The sequence below is a fragment of the Solea solea genome, chromosome 17, assembly GCF_958295425.1.
Source record: "Solea solea chromosome 17, fSolSol10.1, whole genome shotgun sequence".
Lineage (NCBI taxonomy): Eukaryota > Metazoa > Chordata > Actinopteri > Pleuronectiformes > Soleidae > Solea > Solea solea.
This window is the reverse complement of record NC_081150.1, coordinates 11,972,378-11,993,236: the sequence shown is the minus strand read 5'-3', so window position 1 is coordinate 11,993,236 and position 20,859 is coordinate 11,972,378. Positions and strand designations below refer to the sequence as shown.

At 40.8% G+C, this 20,859-nt stretch overlaps 1 protein-coding gene across 2 annotated transcripts in view; it reads left to right on the top strand.

Annotated features, from left to right (window-relative positions):
• usta (uronyl 2-sulfotransferase a) overlaps positions 1 to 20,450 on the top strand; it is a 49,576-nt gene extending 29,126 nt beyond the window's left edge. For both annotated transcript variants that reach the window (XM_058614419.1, XM_058614420.1), the window contains 7 exons: positions 94 to 137; positions 5,578 to 5,733; positions 10,356 to 10,435; positions 10,536 to 10,689; positions 18,144 to 18,241; positions 18,339 to 18,496; positions 18,583 to 20,450. In XM_058614419.1, the coding sequence (XP_058470402.1) occupies positions 94 to 137; positions 5,578 to 5,733; positions 10,356 to 10,435; positions 10,536 to 10,689; positions 18,144 to 18,241; positions 18,339 to 18,496; positions 18,583 to 18,875 (983 nt within the window). In that variant the 3' untranslated portion in view covers positions 18,876 to 20,450. The remainder of the gene's footprint in view (positions 1 to 93; positions 138 to 5,577; positions 5,734 to 10,355; positions 10,436 to 10,535; positions 10,690 to 18,143; positions 18,242 to 18,338; positions 18,497 to 18,582) is intronic.
• Positions 20,451 to 20,859: the final 409 nt, after the last annotated feature.

Sequence of the window (20,859 nt, the reverse complement as noted above, 5' to 3'; positions counted from 1 at the left end):
TGATTTTGTACGTTATGTAATAAATATCCCAGACGCTTTCTTTGTAAGACGTCTAAGTATTTTAATAACCCTGGTGCATCTTCTCCTCTGCAGGTGAATCTACATATCTGGATGACCACGGACCCCCTGCTCCTAGAGTAAGTATTTCCCTCCGTCTCTTAATGTCTTATCTTTGTCATGTATCACTGTCGTTTGTCCCCGTTTTGTCTAATCTCTGTCTTTGATGTGCTGTTTCCGAGCCAGTTGAGTCCAGTTAGGATAAGGGTTAGGTCTGTGTGTAGGGGCTCTAAATGCCAACTAGAGCCAGCGTCAGTGCTACAGTAATGCTCCGAACAGTTTCTCTCTCACACACAGCAGTGACACAGGAGCCTTGTGTTCATCCAGCTGCACGTCTGCATAACTATCTCGTCTCTGTGCTCCATCTTTCTCTCCTCCCAGCTGCTTTCCTCCTCCGTCTGCAGCTTGTTCATTATCCTCTCTGATAGATCGCCACGTCGGGGTTTTTTTTGGTTTGTTTGTTTGTTTGTTTTTTTTACCTTATTTCTCACCTATTTTACTCTGCTTCACAGCTAACCTGAGACTTGGTTTAGTTTGGTTACGCGTGTGTTCGAGGTCGGCGTGACCAGCTGTCACATGTGGGCTTTGTTTGACAGCCACGTGTTTACTTTGGTCTGGCCACGAAGCCAAAACCATCCGACTGCAGTGCTTGTTTAGTACAGATAACGGTGATAATGTCATTTATGTGAAACAAACCATGGGGCCATTAAAACTTTTCTTTTAAATTAAAAACAGACTCCCGATGCCAATTCATTATTTATTGCTAAAGTCTCTGAACTGTATTCCCGAGCTTGGATGCCAAGCATTTAATATTTAAGTGCCTGCGGAGATGTAATGGAAACTGAGTTCAGTAAATCTTTATTGATTTCATTCTCCATTGAAGATGGAGTTGAGAGCGTAGCAGCTTGACTGTGTCCTGAGGCAAGTGAATCAGAATATTTACATTGTCGTACAAACACAGAAGCTCTGGATCCAATTTTGACGCTGAAAAGTTGGATTTTAATTGAGGAGCGAAGTCTCCTGGAAGCACAGGGGAGTCGTGCAGATTTAGAATAATGATAGTTAGTTAATCAAAGTCTTTACCAGAGAGATGTATAAATCTGATGGGATATAAATGTTTATATGTAATGTATAATGTGTTTTGCCCCAGGTTTTGTCTTTTAATCTCCATATAGTAGAGTTTAAGCATCTATTAAAACCTGTTGAGGGTATTCCAGGTCAAAAATCCACCCTTTTTTGAGCTAATTAATGTAATATGATCCTATGTCCTTTTTTTTTTCAGTAAAGTAACAAATAGAGCATCAACAACCATGCGCAACTAATGTGATTTCAAGAGTGGAGTTTGCAATCAATTTTATTTTGACTGGACTAGCTAATACCCTTGAATCCTATTCTTTCATAATGCGTCGTTGTCATAACATGTTCAAGTCAAAAGCATTCGCGTCGTTTCAGATGGTGTCCGTGTTTTAGTTTCTTTGATTGCACTGTCCCTTAAGATATAACTGACATAATCCAAGTGTTTATTTCTGAATTTCTGTTTGAAATCAAATAATATGACTGCTGCCTCTCCCTCCTCTCTCCCTCCTCTCTCTCTCTCTGGCTCTGTGACATGACATCTGATTGCAGCTGTCTTTTGCGACCGCGCTGGCATTACACGCTCGACTGTCTCTCCATTTGCACAAAACCAGCCAATGTCAGCGATCACACATGAGCCGCGACTGTGGATCTTGACCGGTTCCATGGCTGTCGTCACCTCGTCTCATCCTGCAGACAAAATCATGCTGATGCCATGTCAGCGCCAAGCCCCGGAAAACCTGCCACATCTCTCATCGTCGTCATCTCATTATCATTGTACTGGCATCGCTCGGCAATTCCAGTAAGAGGTGCTCGCAGCGCAGCATGTGTGCACGCAGAGGCTGCAGAGGCTGCAGAGGCTGCAGAGGCTGCGGCTCTGGTGAATGTAGGGAAAAATTAGAAAGTGAGTTGGAAGCTCAACGTAAATGACAGCACATGGAAAAACCACACAGCTCTCGGAGTAAAGTTTGCGAGTCTTTTTGTGTATGGGAGCATGACGGGAATGTCTGCGTGTTTTACTCGTGTTTCTAAAAAAATCATTTTAAAGAGATGTGTTCCCTGATTCTTTAATTGGCCTAAATCCCAAACAGAACAGTCTATAACCACCACAATTGTAATGTTTCTTGTCCACATTAAGCTTCTTCAGGCCATGTCATTTTTTCGAATTTTTTTTTTATAGGTTAATAGGTTCCGACACTGCTGTGAGCAGATATTTTTCCAAATTGAAGGAAATCAGACGACACAATGAAAGACATTTGCTCTGAATTAGTCTCATGCACAAATCCAATAAAAGACCTTCAGTCTCCATTTGTCACATGTTTAGGTTTAGGTCATTTGAACAAGTGTAAAACTCGCGAAATAAGCCCTCGCATGGTAACTACTGTGTCACAACGACTCAGAACAGCGAGACCCTCTCCCTCCGCCTCTCGGGTGGGTGTGGAGATGAAGTGACAGATACAAGGAGACACCGTGAACCTCCGGGCGTGTCCTGACTGAAACCTTAACACGCCGTTCTCCGCTCAGTGTGGGATGAGTATTTAACAGTAGAGAGAGATGGAGCTTAACTAAAGCCAGACAACAGTTTCCCAAGCAGAGTGCAGGTTAGCCGTGGTGTAAGGATGTGGCTTTCCAGGAACTGTAAAAAGGAAGACAGATGAGCTTACATGTGCGGTGGTCCTCCTCCTCCTCCTCCTCGTGATATGTCTGCGGCATGTTCTCAGACTTGTTGTTACATGATTGAAGGTGGCAGGCAGTAGAATCCAATGTCGACGTGTTGCATTCACACAAGTTTTTCTTAAAAATGTATTTCAGCTTTTTCTGAATTAAGCAGTTTGTTATTGTTTTTTATAAATCATTTTTTTTTTGTTTTTCTGAATTATTTGGATATTCAGATGCTTTCCTTCCCTCCCTCGAAAGCTTGATTTAATGGACGAAAACATGCCCCACGGTTTTTTGGTTTTATAGATCAGAACTCAGCAAAACAGAGTCTAAATCATTTCTTTTTTCTTTTTTCTGCTTCTTTGTTTTAGGGGAACACAATAAGATCAGTGCAATTAGAATCCAGCTCGTTGGCCATGAGATGGAGACAATTATATGTGTGTTTGAAGAGGGTCACGTATAAACAGTTTTAAAACTAGTGAATGTTTTAGTGCTAGAGAAGAAGAGGGAAAAGGAGAGGAACTGAGCAAGAAAATAAAGGTGCAGCACCACTCGCCTTCTGCTGATATTGGCTCACCAGCATCAGATCAGTAAACACAACAACAACAGTCTGACTCTTGGGAGCGGGAGTGGCCAGATCAGGCACACAGTGAAAAACAATACTCTTATATAATCATTCTCTGAGACCGTGGATCGGCTATTGACAGAATCTGGTGCCGGGCAGCCACTGCAAACACTTCTCACAGTGTGCATCAGAAAAGCTAAGCTCCACAGAGCGGGATGGAAGTGAAAGGTTGCCCTTTCAGTGCTGTCAGTGCTGGCAGGAGATTTGGACATGTGATGGCATCGCTGATTATTTTCCCTTTGCAACAAAACACCAGGCTGTTATGGGTCTGACACAGTCATTTGTCATCACATCAGTCGGGAATGTTGTTCAGGCAAACACAGCTTGTACTTAATCTGCGTCATTATTGTGATAAACGGAGACATTTGTATTTTCTCGAAACATACCGAGGAATGTCGGGACCTCTGTCCAAGACAATCATTTCCTATCGGCTCGAAAACAACCAGCGCGTTTTTGTTCGTCTTGGACGCGACCGGACTCGAATATAAAACATTTTTTTATTTATGAAGATGTGAAGGGAACAATTAGGAAATGAAACCATTTAGTGTATAAGACGGGTTTGGGTAATGATCATAAGGTGATGCAAGCTGAAGCATGCCCGTCAACAGAACTTGTAAAAGCTTGTGTAAGGAGATTATTTCACCAGTGAATAGTCTTTCCAGTACATCTCTTTCCTCTCTTGCAAAATCTACCTGTTCACATTGTTTCAATCCAGTTTCTCTTAATGACTTCAAGTGAAACCCAGTGATTCTGGGAAAAGGGGAGCGCTTAATACCAAGCAATTCTCTGTCGTCTCTTTGTTACGTCGTTTCCTCTGACCACTTCTTGGTTCGGGACTGTCGTCAGTGAGCCATTTGTCACTCCATGAGTCGCTGAAGTAGTTCATTTAGTCCGTCCAGATCCAGAAACTCCCTCGGGAAAGGTACGATTACTATTACAGACCGAAAATGCCAATGGGAATTTATCACTGCCACATTTCCCTCGTCTGATTTACAGCGAGGATTCATCTGAAGAAGGAAAAGGCTTTCAAAGCAACAGCAGAAGGGATTTGTCTTTGTTGTGTGTGGGAGATCTCAATCACTCTTCAAGAGTAATCTCGCAGATGTCTTTTGAGAGGACCTCTTCCTATCTCTCATCATGCGTCCTTTAATTCTTTTAACTGCCCCTCTTGTTCTCGCCGGTAGAATTCACTTCCTCGGATCACCTTCATTCTTCAGGGGCCACTTGAGCACACCTCGTGGGCCCTCGGGGATAATTGCCAAATTAGTGCATTCTTGCTGCCCGTGTGCTAGAATGAGTTTTTCACTGGAAACACACTTCACTCCCGTCACCTGTCTTCATACAGGCAGAGATTTACAGTCACAAATATGACTTTACACAATCGCATTCACTGAATCATGGCTCTTGTTTAAGCGTTGACTAATAAGATGTGTGCACATGGTGTGTGTGTGTGAGAGAGAGAGAGAGAGAGATGAGACACCAAACTGTTGCATCATAAACACTTTGCAAAGAAGTCAGCCGAGTGTGACTCATTGCTTGGATATAATATATGAGCAAAGCAGATGCAAACATGCATGTGTGTGTGTGTGTGTGTGTGTGTGTGTGTGTGTATTTTAGCTCAAAGGGAATATTATTCCAAAGTCAGCTGAGTTCATCCGCAGAGAGAGTTGAAAAATGTACGATACAGTACGTTATCAATATCGATGTCTGCACTTTCAGTACTGAACTGGATGGATTTATTAAATCCATTTTAGCAAAAGACTACATTACACATTATGGTAGATGTCTTTAGTTTTAGTTGGTCCAGTCGTCCTTTTGCAGTCAAACAAATATGGACACTTATTGCTCATTTGATACCAGAGAAAGTGTTTTTCAGGTCAATCAGGTCAAAGGCTGACAAAAAAAGAGAGCGTGGCATTAGTATTGGATGAATTTCTTATAGTTTTATCATGTTTTTCCTCCATGACTTTTGGTGTCACTTTTTTCCCATCCTGTCTCACTCTTGTTCAAAAACACTTTACAAATTGTACTTTATACGAATAATAGCAACACAATGAATGTGCCACCGGTTGAACTTTTCCTTCTTTTCCCCTTCTCTGTATGTGTTTGTGTGTTTGTGTGTGTGTGTGTGTGTGTGTGTGTGTGTGTGTGTGTGTGTGTAGGTCCTCCCATTCCCCAGCCAGGTGGTTTATAACCGTGTGGGGAAGTGCGGCAGCCGGACAGTGGTCATCTTACTGCGGTTACTGGCTGAGAAGCACCAGTTCAACCTCGTCTCCTCTGACATCCACAATAAAACACGCCTCACGAAACATGAACAGGTACGTTATTGAGATGATGGTTTTTCATCGACTTAAAGAAGAGTAGATGCTGTTTTAATACTGGAGAGCCAGAAGCAAACTGAAGAAGGAAAAAACGACGTTATTTTGCCATTGCTGATGTTTGAATTTTTCTCCTTTAGTTCAATTTAAACACACAGATTCAAAGCAGATTATTGTAATCAGATTGAGAAACAGTCCCCACACAGCACATGTGTTTAACAAAACTTTGATTCAATTCCTATTTTGCCGTTAAATATGTTAAATAGGACTGCAGCTAAAAGGATGAGGAGTCTTCTTTAATATTATTATTATTATTATTATTATTATTATTAATAATAATAATAATAATAATAATAATAATAATAATAATAATAATAATAATAATAATAATAATAATAATATTATTATTTCCTGGTGTATCTGGAGGACATGAGTGCTGGCTTCAAAAAGTGCTTTCCTTTAAAGAAAGACTCTTAAGAAGTACTAGCTTGTGCCGGTGCAAATGCATGTGTGTATAAAGCATGTCTTTTAACAACTGTGCACACATGATCCGTCTCTTCTGAGTCTTTCCACTCAGCCCAAGCGAGTTTTTTTTTAAAAATATATTTATTAAATAAGCAAATAAATAATGCAAACCATGAACTGAGCGACTATGTTTGGTGGAGGACTGTCTTTGGGCACTGTGTTTGGCTGCATGATTTTCAACCCTGGTTTTTGGCAGGAAGGCTGATGATTTGTGTCGAGGCCCATGTGAGAGAAGCTAACAACTGTACTAAGTGTTTTCAGGCATTTCACTTGGAGTACACAAAAACACAAACACTACTTTTTAAAAAATTTAAAAAATACTGTGCCTCTCATATTGACTTGCCTGTACGTGGAGTTTTTTTTTGGAAGAATAATCAGCAACAGTCAAGTATTAAAATTATTTATGGCCTCTTTTTGGTAGTTTTTTTTAGGGTCAGAGCACTGGCTGGTGCAAAGGATGATTATTATATCATTCTTTTTATCATCAGCATTTCTTTTTCTCTCACTCCCTCTTTGAGGGCCTTTAGTTTGCACATCTGAACCTTTGGGAATTTTAATCTGACCGAATTTTACTGCGATCCAATGAGTTTAGCAGGAACTGTAGTTAAAAACACATTTTCACATTTTGTGTTCCCACTAGCCACACCGCGGTACCCATGGTAGTGGCAAAAAGTATGTTTACTTTCTTTATTGTTTTTTTTTTTTTTACTTTCTTTATTGTTTTCTATATAAATATAGACCATTAATTCAATTCAATTCAATTTCCATTACCAGCTCTTCTTCTTCTGGTTTTATTTGCTAGTAGCGGGTAACAAAGATAGTTAGAGGAAATGTAGTGGAGTAAAAGTAAATGTTGCTAGAAATACAGATAACAAAGTGTGTATTTGTACTTTGTTACATTACAACACTGCTAATCAGAGTAAGGGAAAGAATTCTTCAGCTGAGAATAAGGATTTCCAGTAAGTGAATGCTGAAACATTTTGATTCCTCAGAATCAGAATCAGCGGAAAGCCAAATACACACTTCATACACACTTCTGTAAATGACTCAACACCTTCTTTAATCATCGGGGTGAGAATGTGACTTCACTGTGAGTTTGTGTGGGAGTCCGGCAGCCATGACTCACGTCCCAGCATCACGCCATTGACCGTATCCCCTTTGGAATACGCTGCTGCAGACATTTGTTAGCCGGGCCAGAAGACGCTAAATATGTAAAACCATTACTGAGTGATTTGATGTAAATGTTGGAAGTCAATATTGAAACAGCTACTTGTTTACCCATTCATCAAACCCTGAATTGCTGGCTGCACACACAGTGGCAGAACACCATTAGACTCATTCACTTTCTGGACATAAAACATCTCTGTGAATGGTCTCAAGCAGAGCGCCTCAGAAAAAGTTTGTGCATTCCAGTGTCCGTGCGAGGGGGTTAGTTTTAGAGTGTGCGATTGTGCATGTGCAGCTTTCTGTGGTGTGGACTTACGCGTATCCAGACGCACGCCGTCTAAGTTTAGAAGTGCTGTTGTCATCAGCCGCGGTTCTGGCTCAGCAGTAGTTTGCGGACCATCTTCCTGCTCGCTCTCCCAGTGGTGTCCTGTAATGGGTTTGCACAGGGTTGCTGTCTTGTTCGCGGTTTTGCCAAAAAAGCAAAGGTGCTTTACTGGAAGTTTGCAGAGCTTCTGCAGATGTGAGACACATCATATCTGTCCTTTTCTGTACCGGGGGACAGGCTTAGTGCGATGGAGGGTTTAAGCTGTTTCCTGTAAGAAAAATGACCTCTTTAAAGAAGCAGGTCGACGGCATCGCCTATGTTAATGTGAGAGACTCTTTCCTCCCGCTAACCAAAAACATGAATGAGCGGACAGATGCTTCACATGTGTATCTGCATCACACAGAGCCACAGATACATAAACACTAAGAAGAGTCTGGGCCCAGCACAAACAAACACTGTCAATAGTTTTTCACTCACAGCTACATTTAAAGGAAATGTTTGTCTTTGACTGGATTGTTTGCATGTTAGAAGTTGAAGCTGGCTAAAACTTTCATTTTTATTTTTTTTCCACTAGTTAGGTTTATAGCTCTCACTTCCTGTGTTAGTGCATCACTTTGAAACATGAACAAATGTCTTATGTCAAATTTAAACCATTCTCAGATGAGTGCACGGAATCCTAATTAAGCCACGTTTGCGCTCCACGTGAGTGTCTGTGTGACTGTGCACAGGAAGTGATTCATTTTTTGAGGCAACAGCTACTTTGCGTTGGTTTCACTTTGACTGAAAACACAAAGAGGTGCACATAAAAAGAGTCAGAAATGAGTTATACTGCTCAAAAAAGTCCCTCAAACAGGTCTGATAGTTTTGCTTGACAGAGCACATTTTCAGATGCGACGTAAGTCTCTGAGAGTTACACACTGCAGCCTTAAAGCTAATACATACATGATGATCTTTGGTGTAACGTATGACCTCTGTCATTTGTCTCGATTGTTTAGGCTCATATCGTGCTTTTGAATGCGAGACATACGAAATAATTGAATTAAAGTGAGTGCAGGGTAGCAGTCAGTCTCCTGTAGTTTTAGCCTCTTCCCCAATTTCCCTCGATGGACCCTGTGAGGACACCATGGGGGCTCAGGATGGAGGGTGGCGGGGGTCGGGGGGGGTGGGGGGCGGTAGCAGGTATGCCAGGAATCCCAGACTGTCCTCCACTTTCCCCTCTGTCTCCCTGCAGCTCAAGTCTGTAAATGAGAGTGGTGTCTGGCCAGACTGACCAGAGGTTCTGGGTTAGAAACACACACACACACACCAAATGTGTTCAGGGTCTGCACATAAACCTGGACTAAAGGGCATCAGGGGTTAAATGGTTTTGACAACTGGTCAAGGGTGAGCAGTTCTTCCAAAAGTCAATTTTTTTTTTTTTTTTTATCGCAGAATCAAAGCGACTTCATTGAGACAGTGAGCATAAGGCGCCACTGAGACATAAATTATACTGTGCTAATGAAAGTTAAAAATTTATACTCTTTAGTGGGAGAAAGTGGAAGCAGAGTGAGTGGAAATATACTGAGGTTATAGAGAAGAGGGAGTGAGAGTGTGAAGTGCAAATCTGACTGGGGCCTCAGATTAACTGCCCTGTGTACATAAACAAGTATACATATTACTGTTGCTGTGACGTAACAGGTGCCTGCACCTCAAACAGTTCCCTGTCATGATCGATGGCTTTTGCCAAAACTGATTGCGTCTGTGACGGCAGAAATGACAGAATATGGATACTGGCCACATTAGTACAGAGAGATTGATAGCGTTAAGTAAGGGGTTATGGTGCATTCAGTGGAAAAATGAAGTCTGCGAATGACAGAATCTATTTCAACATGGATTTTTTTTTTTTTCCCTTTTCATGATTTATTCTTGACTGTAGGAGGAATGTACATCGAAAAAAAAAAAAAGAAGGAAATGCTGTTGTCACTGCTGGCTTGTGTGAGATTAGCCACTTTTCCTAACAAAAGATTAGTTAAATCCTCGTGTTTTTTCCACATTCAACTCAAAACCTTTTTTGTCTTAGTGTGAGTTTCCAAGGAGCGCTTTATCGACGGTGCTCATCTGCAGAATCTGTGTATGGCACGACTGTGATAGCTCATGTTTGTTTTGGCTACTGTTAGCCTGTCTCTCCATGCAGACCTGGAAAGCCTTTGGTACGTTTTCTTTTTTTTTCTTTTTTCCCCTGCGGAGGAAGAAGTAACTTGGAATAACGTCTCTTTAAATGTTGGCTTTCCTGTGTGTGACATGACTGAGGGGAAACGAGCTGTGGTGGTGAATAATGCCAGATGAACAGAAGAATAATATGACTTTATGAGGCCAGTGTGCAGTGGATTATTAGGTAAATCAAATCAGCGTGGACCCAGAACCATGTACGTCTACAGCCAAAATAATTTGATCCATGGTTTTATTCTCATTTAAAACATTCATTTCCATTCCATTTCAATCAGTGTAACCTGTTTCAGGTCTAGCATATGCTTCTATTGTCCTTTATGAAGTGTTGACTGTTGACTTTGTCCTTTTACACATGAAAATAGGACTGGATCTTCACTCACTGCCTGTGTTTTTTCAGGTTGATCTCATGAAGAACATCAGTAATATCCCTCAGCCGTTCCTCTACACACGACATGTTCACTTCCTGAACTTCACCAGGTAAGAGAAATGAATTCACTCCTTGTCAGCCTTTCATTCCACGTGTTGGTTCAGACGGGCAGAAGGTGATAATGTACTTTTTTTTCGTTTTCATTTTCAGGTTCAGGATAGAGCAGCCCGTCTATATCAACATAATCCGGGATCCCATCAACCGGTTCCTGTCCAACTACTTCTTCCGTCGCTTTGGGGACTGGCGGGGAGAGCAGAACCACCTCATCCGCACTCCAGGGATGAAAGACGATGAGAGATACCTGGTGAGACCTTTGTGGACTGTAGAAGTTTACTGAGAAGTTTTTTTTTTTCCTTTGAGGAGTAGATGCATTTATCATTTGAAGAAATTCTAAAATATTATTGTCCCACAGATAATGTGATATTGTCCTTATACTGTCCTTTTCCTTGTCATTTTCGGGCTTTCTTGAAATCATTTTTGAGATTGATTGAAATAGGGCTGGCAATCACGATACGTGATACATGGTCCACGATACCAATAATATCGTGATAATCAATATATTGCAAGACAATCATGTGGAGATACATCACGACATCTGTCTAACTGAAGAAAACAAACCATCAGTGAGACGTTAGAAGTGCAAACAAAGGGCTTAAAGTCTATGTATCGAACATCATATTTAACGTCTCTTATCGCATTATCTCTTTCTCTGCCGCTATCCCGCTGTAAGCTCCCTCTTCTTCGGCCGGATAACTACATTTAGTGTCCTCGCACTAAATTTTTAGGAGTGTATTTTAAATTAAAAAACTACAATTGTGAACAAAGCACTTATACTTAAACTATAGCTGTGACCACGTTGTTGTGATCACCAGAGAAACTGTGTCCAGTGTAATAAACTTTCTAACAATATTCAATATTAAGAGTTAACCTTATGAAGGATATTTTAGCCTCCTTACACCCATCTTCCTCTCACTCAGGCCCAGTACCCTCAAGCAATTTACTCTCATATGGACATTAGCAACACCAAGGCCACAGATGTTTATGGTTTAAAATACTAATGAGTTTTGCAGTGTTTGCATATCTTTTGAGACATGAATTTGTTTGATACATGTCACACTGCATGTAATTATGAGGCTTGAATAATAATAATACTATAATAATATTTGTCGTTACTATATTATTTCCCACAAAGGATCGCAGGTAGAAAGTAAACTCATACTCACTACATCCGTTCATTTATTCGATAATTGATAAATAGCATAGCCTGTGTCAGATCTCGGTAACTCTGACCTCAATGCTAATGTACCAGGAACTGGACATTTTCTTCAATGGAGAATTATATTAACAGCACATTCAACCCGCTTTGAAGAGGCTCTACACATGGTGCTGCTGCGGGGAGAAAGGCCTCCATCTTCAATCTGATTATGATTCCAATTTGAGACCAGATTCAAAATAACCACAATACAAACGTCTGCATCTGGCTCGCAGAGTTGTTTACCCCCGTAGCGCATACATTGCGATGCATTTACCGTTGTTCTATACACGCCATTCGGAGCAGGCGTACTTGAGTTTCCATGTGGCCATGTTGTGATCTCTGTGTGGGTTTTTAGACAGGACTTGAGCATGAAGTCATGCAACGCAGTTAGCACTGGAAGTGATTAGTCTTATGGGGTAATGGGATTACTCTTACGTAACACACACGGCCACATTGGGGATTAGCGGGACGCCGACTGAAACAAAACATTATGAGATAATTCCACCAATACTTGGTCCACAGTGGATTTCAAATCAATATCCAGGCAAAAACGTGGGTTTGTGCCGTCACTTCTACTGCCACAGACCCTCAGAAGGCCAAGCCTGCAGCCGTGCTCAGAGGCTAACAGGAGGAGTGAATGTCACTCTGGCTTGAGTCTGACTGCATGTAATTAGGTATTGCACTGCTTTCCTTGGAGTTTTGGACCATGTGAGTTGAGTTATTAAAGTATGCAGACCACAGGGGCCCATACTACAGTTAAAGGGGAAAAGCAAGGTTATGTCGCTATAGACTGACTCACCTGTGTACGTATATGTTTGGTTTTTTTACCCCTGTTCTTATGAGGACCACATGCTCTGGCCAGTGTTAAACGTTAACTAAAAGCTCCGTGAGTAATGACATTTCGCTGGTGTTCACGTCTTTACTGCGCTTCGTTCAGCTCGTTAGAATAAGGGATATGTTTTTTTTCTCATTGAGTCACTGGAAGGAGGTCATTACTTCTATTTAACTTTGCTAACAGCAACACAGCCAACTTATTTAACAAACGTAGCTTTCTGTTATCGTTTATAAACGAGAATGTGCCTAACTATTATTTACTAGGGCTGCAACAAAAGCACAGAATAAAGCACTGAAGGGAAATTTAAATGGATTTTTGCATGAAATATAATTTGTATGTATCCATCCATCTTCTACCACTTTATCCTCCACACGAGGGGCGCTGGTGCCAATCCCATCTGACATAGGTCAAAAAGGCTGTATAAAATAAATGAAATACATAAGATAATATACTTTTTTACACAGAGTTCAAATGAAAACACAAAAGGCTCAGTGTATAACACTTAGTGACATCTTAAGTGCATCAGGAAACTACAGTGGCCTTCACATACCAGAAAGGATGCTGTTCTTTGTTTGCATAGTAAGCTTCTACACCAGAACACTGCTTTGTCGGAAGCCGCTGCTGTAGAAACACGCCAAGGTCCTCACTTAAGATGAACACGAAAACCAACCTTTTTTTTTTTAGAATATAGTGAAGTCAAGTCAATTTATATAGAGGCTTTACAGCCTGTACAGCAAGTGACACTCTCTGTCCTTAGACCCTCACATCGAGTGAGGAAAAACTCCACAACAAAACCTCTGGAAGAGTCACAGAGGAGGGATCCCTCTCCCAGGATAGGATAGACAGATGTTTAGCAGGTGTCAACAAGTTCAGCAGATCACAAACACAACGTTAACTTTATAAAGAGAGGAAAGCGAAAAAAAGACTATATTCAAACATACCTAAGGGTATAGTTTGTTGTTTCTTTAATGTTACACACTTTAACCTTTTAAAGGTTAAACTTTAAATGGAAAGAGTAAAGCGGGTTAAGCCTTTAGCTTCTGTGAACTCGTGGACTAAAAACGCAGCTGCAGCCACGTATGAGTTGTAGAGGGTTAGTGAAACATGCTCCACGAGACAGTTCACAAAACCAGTATAATCATGAAGCTCCTGCACTTATTTTCAGCAACACCTTCACACGATTGGGTTTCAGTTCCAGATTTAAGGCCAAGAGTTGGCGAGTTGGGTGCTCACAAGTTCAGCATTTAAAAATACGTGTGTGTGTGTGCGCGTGTGAATCAGCATGAGAGCTTTGAAACCTCCACACAGAGAGTTCAGCCTAGTCCAGGATTTATCCCCTGCCTGTGCTGCACTGGGTGGATATGAGAGGTGTCAGTGAAAGAACACTGTCAGTTTTCTCGCCGGGGCCAAGAGACCCTGATGCACGTGTTACTGAGACATTCCTGTGGTCAGCTTGGATTTTCCGTCAGTCCCCACACCCCTTTTTACACACACACACACACATACACTGCACTATAAGAAGGCTGGACACTTGAATCTAAGTATACACTCACACAGAACTGAAGTCATGCGTGAACCGCTACTCAAGACTTAAAAATACTTCATATTTTATGAATGCAGTGAGTTCTAAAAGGCCTGGCTGTATGTATAAGTTTATATCATATCTTTTGTGACGTTGTATATATTTTGCTTTACCGACACAAAAAGTGTGCACATCAAGCAAGTATTTCAATGCCTCCACTGAACTCGAACGTGTACACATTAGTTGTCACGGTTCAAAAACACCCAGTGAGATTCCCACGGCAATTGAAAAATCATCTGGTCTCAGTTAATTTGACATTTATGATGACACGTACACACTCAGACCAATAAGTAGGAACAAAATAACAGAGGCTTTACCGGCATCGGCCATGCCCGAGCATGCCTTGACGTTACAAACACTAAGGTGGATTGCCTGAGGTGCAACCGACACAAGGCGGTTGCGTCTGTTGGGTGTTGACAGAGGTGCTTTTCTTTATGTTTTGTTTTGTGTAAGAGGTGAAAGAAATAACTTTACATGTGAATTTCTGTGATTGGCAGCTTCATTATGTCATGAGTCATATGTCATGTTAAAGAGTTCAGGCAAAACAAGTAGTGAGAATGATTAGCGACTTCACAGCAACAGGTATTTATCTTTCAACTGTTTTTGTTTTACAGCCTTAAACGGTTTGGTTCACTTTTTACTTGTACTTTTTTAACCTCTCCTGCACTAATTTAGCACATAGGAGTGAATATTGGAGTTCAATTCCACTAACCATAAACACATTTTGAGTGAAATGAAAAGTATGTCAGTGTCTATTTTATGCTTTCCCACAGTGGCGGGAAAAAGAAAGCAATATACTGTAGCATTAAATTGGATTTGACTGAGGTCGAACCACTCCCATGTTCCCTGATGGAAACGGATTCAAACTGTCCCATGGGAAAAGTTTACATCATCAATTACTTCTGACTTAATTCATGCATACAATCCATTGAGTGAAACAGGAGGCCGTTGTGGAGATTAGGGCCTATTTTGCGACAGTTTCTGTGACTGCTCAGTTGGCCTAATCCGCACTAGAATGGGAACAATGAGCGCGAGTGTGCACACAGGAGCTGTCCTCGACATACTAATGGGACTCTCTAAGAGACTGCGAATTATCTGTCCACTGTGTGTGCGCGCAGATTTGATTGGGCGTAGTGGTATATAAATGAGTTGTGGCTGGATTCCCAGAGGTCCCCCTTAATGTTGACGAATGAGGGCCTTGTATCAAGTGTCCCTGCAAAGTGGAGGAGGGACTTCCTGGCCAGGAGCCATGCGTGTAGGAGAAAGGCATCACACGTGTTACTTCCTGTCCACCTTTCTCTGTTTCTCCTCTGGCTGTCACTTTGTCACTTTTTTTTTTTTACGGCTTCTCTGTTTCTCAATTGGCTTGTAAAGAAAATGTGGAGGTACACGAGGTAAAAAAACGAAGCATCTTTTTTTGGTGTCCAGCATGTTTACTGTACATTATTCATGTGGTAAAGGCTGGATGACAAAAAATCACTAATAAAGAGGTTCAAATCAGTCTATATTGAGATTTATTGGGATAAAGAGTCATGAGTCAAGAGATAATAACCCTTAGAACTCAGAGCGTTTCGGCTGCCTGAGCAAAGAGTACTCAAAATGTTTCAAATCTGATTGAATTTGTGAAATTTGGAAATACGTCGCAGTTCAAAGTTCACTTGGCTCGTTTTTATATGAACAGAAATAAAAGGAGAAAACAGTCTATTTTGTGACTTCTGCACAATTATTGCTACTTTCAATCACTACTAAAAATGCAATATAAAATCAATCATAACTTTGACTCAACAACACAAAAAGCCTGAATATGTGACCTATAAACACACACCCCCAGGATGTTCATGTAAGGAGTTGTGTATTATTCCCACAGCAATTTACCAAGGGTGCACCTGCGGCATGAGCATTGAGGGATAAAGAAAAGGAGTAGAAACCAGTTAGCTGTGGTTTTAAACTTTTTATTTGTGAAACAGAAATATTCATAACAATTATGTGTTGTGTCTAAAAGTGTGTTCGCACTTTGAGTTTGAGTTCAAACATCAGCTGTATCTTGGTTTTTCTTTTGACATCTCTCCACTTGATTATTGATGACTCTGCCATTGTTCGAACAGTGAAAGACTCGATAAAATATACATTTAAAGAGAGGCAGAGCAACTAAATCACAAGTCCAGACACGACCCAAACACAAACAATAGGACAATTCTGAACTGCTCTCTAAAGGTTTCTCTGGGGATTTGTTGTGGTGTCTTTGAAGAGCTTTCCAGTGGTTTGCTTCACTGATCATCAATAAGTCCAAGTTTCCCCGTGCGTAGTGCAGCTCAGTACTCGGTACTCAGTACGCCAGGTTCAAACAAACTACACAGTCACATTGTGAAGTCGGAGACACAATAGTGCCTCAGAATTCAGCCGCAAAGAAAATAAATAACTGAAAAAGTGGATGATTTATTGTCCTCCAGGTAACTGTCTAAAACACACAGATAATACAGACTCATTCACACTTTAAAGGTCCAGTGTGAAATGTTTGGAATGGTTTATTAACGGAAATGTCATTTACTACTATCCATAATGTTTATATAAGTGTAAAATCACTTTTCACAGCCTTAAAATAAGCCTTTCATATGTATCTTAAGGGTCTTACGTTCCCACTGATGCTGACTGGAGCTGAAGCTGATAACATTTGAAGAAGGGAATGCCGAGTAAACACAATCCCAGTTAGTGAAGGACAGGTTTAAACCTGAGATTAAACAGGTTTTTGACTAATGGATATGGAGTATAATTCTTATACACTTGGACCAGGTTTACATGAGAGGTTTTAGCAGCTCGGTCAACTGGTTCCCGTCAGTGTTTCACCCACAGGCCGCTCACATCACAGCCTCAAAAACAGTGTGCATCCTCGGGGAAGGTCTGAGCCTCTGGTCCTGTCTGACGCAACTTTAATCTCTGTGATGGACCATGTTGGCCTCAGCTCTGTCTTTGACAAATTGCTCTGTAGTTACTGACTTATCAGTGCATAAATCTAAAGGCCAACCTTTGGTTTAATCATTACACTTTCGGTTTGCTTCCAATTTAGATCCTATTCATTTCCTTATGCAGGCCTGTCAACACCTTTTGCCTTATGCATGTAACCTGCTGCTACTGTGCATGTGTGTATAGGAGTGTGTGTGTGTGTGTGTGTTTGTTCTACTGTATCTGTGAGAGCCTGTGTGTGAGTCATACTCTGTGCAGTGTGTTTTGTTGCTGAGGACTTGTTGCCGTTCATGGAGCTTACGTCACCTGACATGGATTTGATTGCTCGTTCAGCAGTCAATGCCTGGCAAGCTTCACACCTGCATGTGTGTTTTTAATCTTCCATCTCTGTTATTCCCCCCCCCTCCCCCCCATTTTTCATTGTTGAATAGCTATTCCATTCAGGCAAAGTTCACAGTCTTGACTCTTTTATCCACATCCATCCGTGACTTTATGTTTTTTTATTTGAAGTCGGCCTCTGATTGTGGAGGGGCAGAGCTTATCTTAGAGCACAGGATGTTGTTGGGCAAAGCACTTTGGCTTCTCAGATGAGACAATAATGCACTCATGTACTGGGTAAGGGTTCCCTCTAGTGGTTAAAGTGTATGATTACAAGGCTTCCTGTTTAACATCTTGATTGAGAATCAGTGAAAAGTGAGGGCCACAGCCCACTGGTGGACATTGGATGTATTGCAGGGGGGTGCCTGATACTGAGCTGTAAATAAATATTCTTCCATTTACAAATATAATTTGCCCTTTTAAAAGAAAGAAAAAAGAAATCTTAAAAAAAAAAAAAATTAAAGATATTAAAATATTTATTCTTACTCCATTATATCATTTCTTCTCACTTATGGCCAGAATGTTAATCACACTTGTTTTGATCAATTTTGAGATTATGATTATTTATGATTATTCATTCTGGTAATTGTAACTGAATATTTACATTTCTATGGTGTTGTTTTTTACTTCACAGATGTGCTACATTCTTGGCAATGAACAAACTCAATTTTTTAAACCTCTAATCAAATAGTCTGCTCTAAAGGAATGTTTGTATTTTAACAAATGGACATATTTATCTGCTTTCAGGATATCAACGTGTGCATTCTAGAGAATTACCCCGAGTGCTCCAACCCCCGGGTTTTCTACATCATTCCCTACTTCTGTGGACAGCATCCTCAATGCAGGTACCAGCACACTCACATAGACTCTCAGAAACATTTAAATATGAGTTGTGTAAAGTATTATGGGTTTCTAACCCCACGTCTCTTCTCTCTACGACAGGGAGCCTGGAGTCTGGGCTCTGGAGCGAGCCAAGCAGAATGTGCTGGAGAACTATCTTATTGTTGGTATCCTGGAAGAGCTGGAGGATGTTCTCCTCCTGCTGGAGAGGCTCTTACCTCATTACTTTACAGGGGTACTTAACATTTACAGGAGCCCGGGTAAGTTGTTGTTGATATATTTTTCCCTTTCTTTTTTATTCTTTCACTGTTTTTTTCTGACTTCCTCTTGGCTTTTTATCTTGCAGACTACAGGAAGATGGGGAACATGACAGGCACGGTACGGAAACAAACGCCCACCCTGGAGGCCCTGCAGGTGCTGTACCACCGCATGCGCTACGAGTACGAGTTCTACAACTTCATCCGCGACCAGTTCCATCTCATGAAGAAAAAAATTGGCCTCAAGTCTATCTCAAAAGCCCCCGCCCACTCACCTTCTTTCCTCCGGGAGCTTACCCTCCGAACCCCAGAGCCTCTGGATGAAGATGAGGAGATGGACACGGACCTTGAGGACGCCAACAGCTGGCTGGTCCATTCATAAGTGCTGTTCAGTGACCAGTGGATGTGGTCAACAAAAAAAAAGCTGATTGGCTAGAAATAGCTAGAGACAGCCGGAGGCAGCCTGAAGACAAAGGGGAGCGTTCCCCGTCTTTCAGCATTTCCAAGAAAAGTAAGGAGTGTTAAGAGGTGTGAGGATCATGGTGCTTGTGTTTCTACGACCTCCGTTTTCCATCTCCTATCATGAAAGGCTCAGCACTGAGGACTATAGGGTCCAATTATTGGAAGGACAAAAACGCTGTATTTAAAATTGACCAAGAACAATGGGAAATAACGTTGAGCTCATTCCGCTTGACTCGAAATTTTGCTTTATTTTATTCTATTTTATTGGTCTGTTTACATAAGAAATAAAGGAAAAATAAACTATCATTGCTGTCATCTCCAGGAGAGATCGGCACAAGATGTAGACGGATAAACGTGCTGGGGAATATTTTAAATGTTGGTCACTGAGATGTTTTCAGTGTGAGTGGACTTCAGAGACTTTGCCCAAGAAAGAAGATCATACTTAATGACAGGAGAAATTTCCTAGCTGGAATGGAAATTGTATCCATGAATAAAAAAAGTGCCAAAAGTCTTATATGTATATTAGTCACCAGAACTGTTGTAAGTGCCAAACCTTGCTAAGAGTCCCGGAAATTGAGGAACCTCTGCGTGCATCAGCAATGTGACACTGTCAAGTCACTTGTTACAGTATTGATTTATAACATTATTTTAATTTGTAAAATATTATTAGGTATAAATGAGGGTTAAACAGTGAGCACTCAATTACGAATTCAGAGAATTCCATCTGTGTGTGCATGAATGATTGAGTTTCAGTTTCAGCAGTGTACTTACGCATAGATTTATCACGTGGGACATGACATTAGTTGAAAATATCGTCTAATATAAATATAAGACTACAAAAAAAAAGCATTTATGGAGTATGGTTGGTTTAACCCAAAGTTTGAAAGATTGAGATTGCCAAATAGCAGTATTTATACTGTGATGCGTTACAAAACTGTATGAATATACTGCACTTTTTTGTGAGGTGACCTTTCCTGTAACTACAGCAAAAGAAAAGAGGGATTTGGTCACAACTGATTACTAATTTGCCTTTAATTCCAAATAAGATTGTGCTACTTTTAAACATTCATTTTGGTCTGTTTTTGTCTCTCATCGTCATCAACAGCAACAGCAGCTCGTCAGAATGCATGATTCTTCATCAAAAATTATGCAAAGAACAGTAACCATAAGCTAATATCTGATAGTCGTCTACATATTTCACTTTACCATCCTAATCAACATTGTCTGTACATTTCTCATTGTGATTGTGTCTCTTTCTTTTGCCCGTTTAATTTATTATTTTGTATTCATTTGCATTCCAGATAAGATTCTCAGGAAGGAAGAAAAAAAAAAGTTTCATAACTTGTATCTTTGGCCTCTGGTGGATATGAACCTAACATTTGGCATCTTAAGGGCATCTCGAATGTGTTTATGTCGACAGCTGAAAACTGGTTCACAACTAATGCAGTCAGTCATTTTACAGCCTTCAAAATAAATGTCCTCTCTAACCATTGCAGCTAATGTCTCTGCCTTTACTTGAAGAAAACATGAATACATGCCTGGAGCTTTATCTTCAATCTCCAAGGCACATGGATGAGCAACTACTAACAGGACGGCCTGCAGCCCCTGATCCAGGAAGACACTTGTCCACAGGTGGACAACACTGGTGTAAAAAAAGGATGGAAAGAACACATGAATATTGTCATTCAAAAATTGGATGGTTGAATTCCAGGAATTACATGAATTTACATCTTTTTCACCCTGCTAATACAGTGAATGAAAACAATGAAAGACATTTGTGTACTAATTAGTAAGCAGAAAATTCACACACAGATAAGGCATATACTGTGTACTACCTGTAAACTTGAAATTTCCCACAGGTTTGTGAGCACGGATGTTTTTTTTTTTTTTTTTTACAGCTCTGT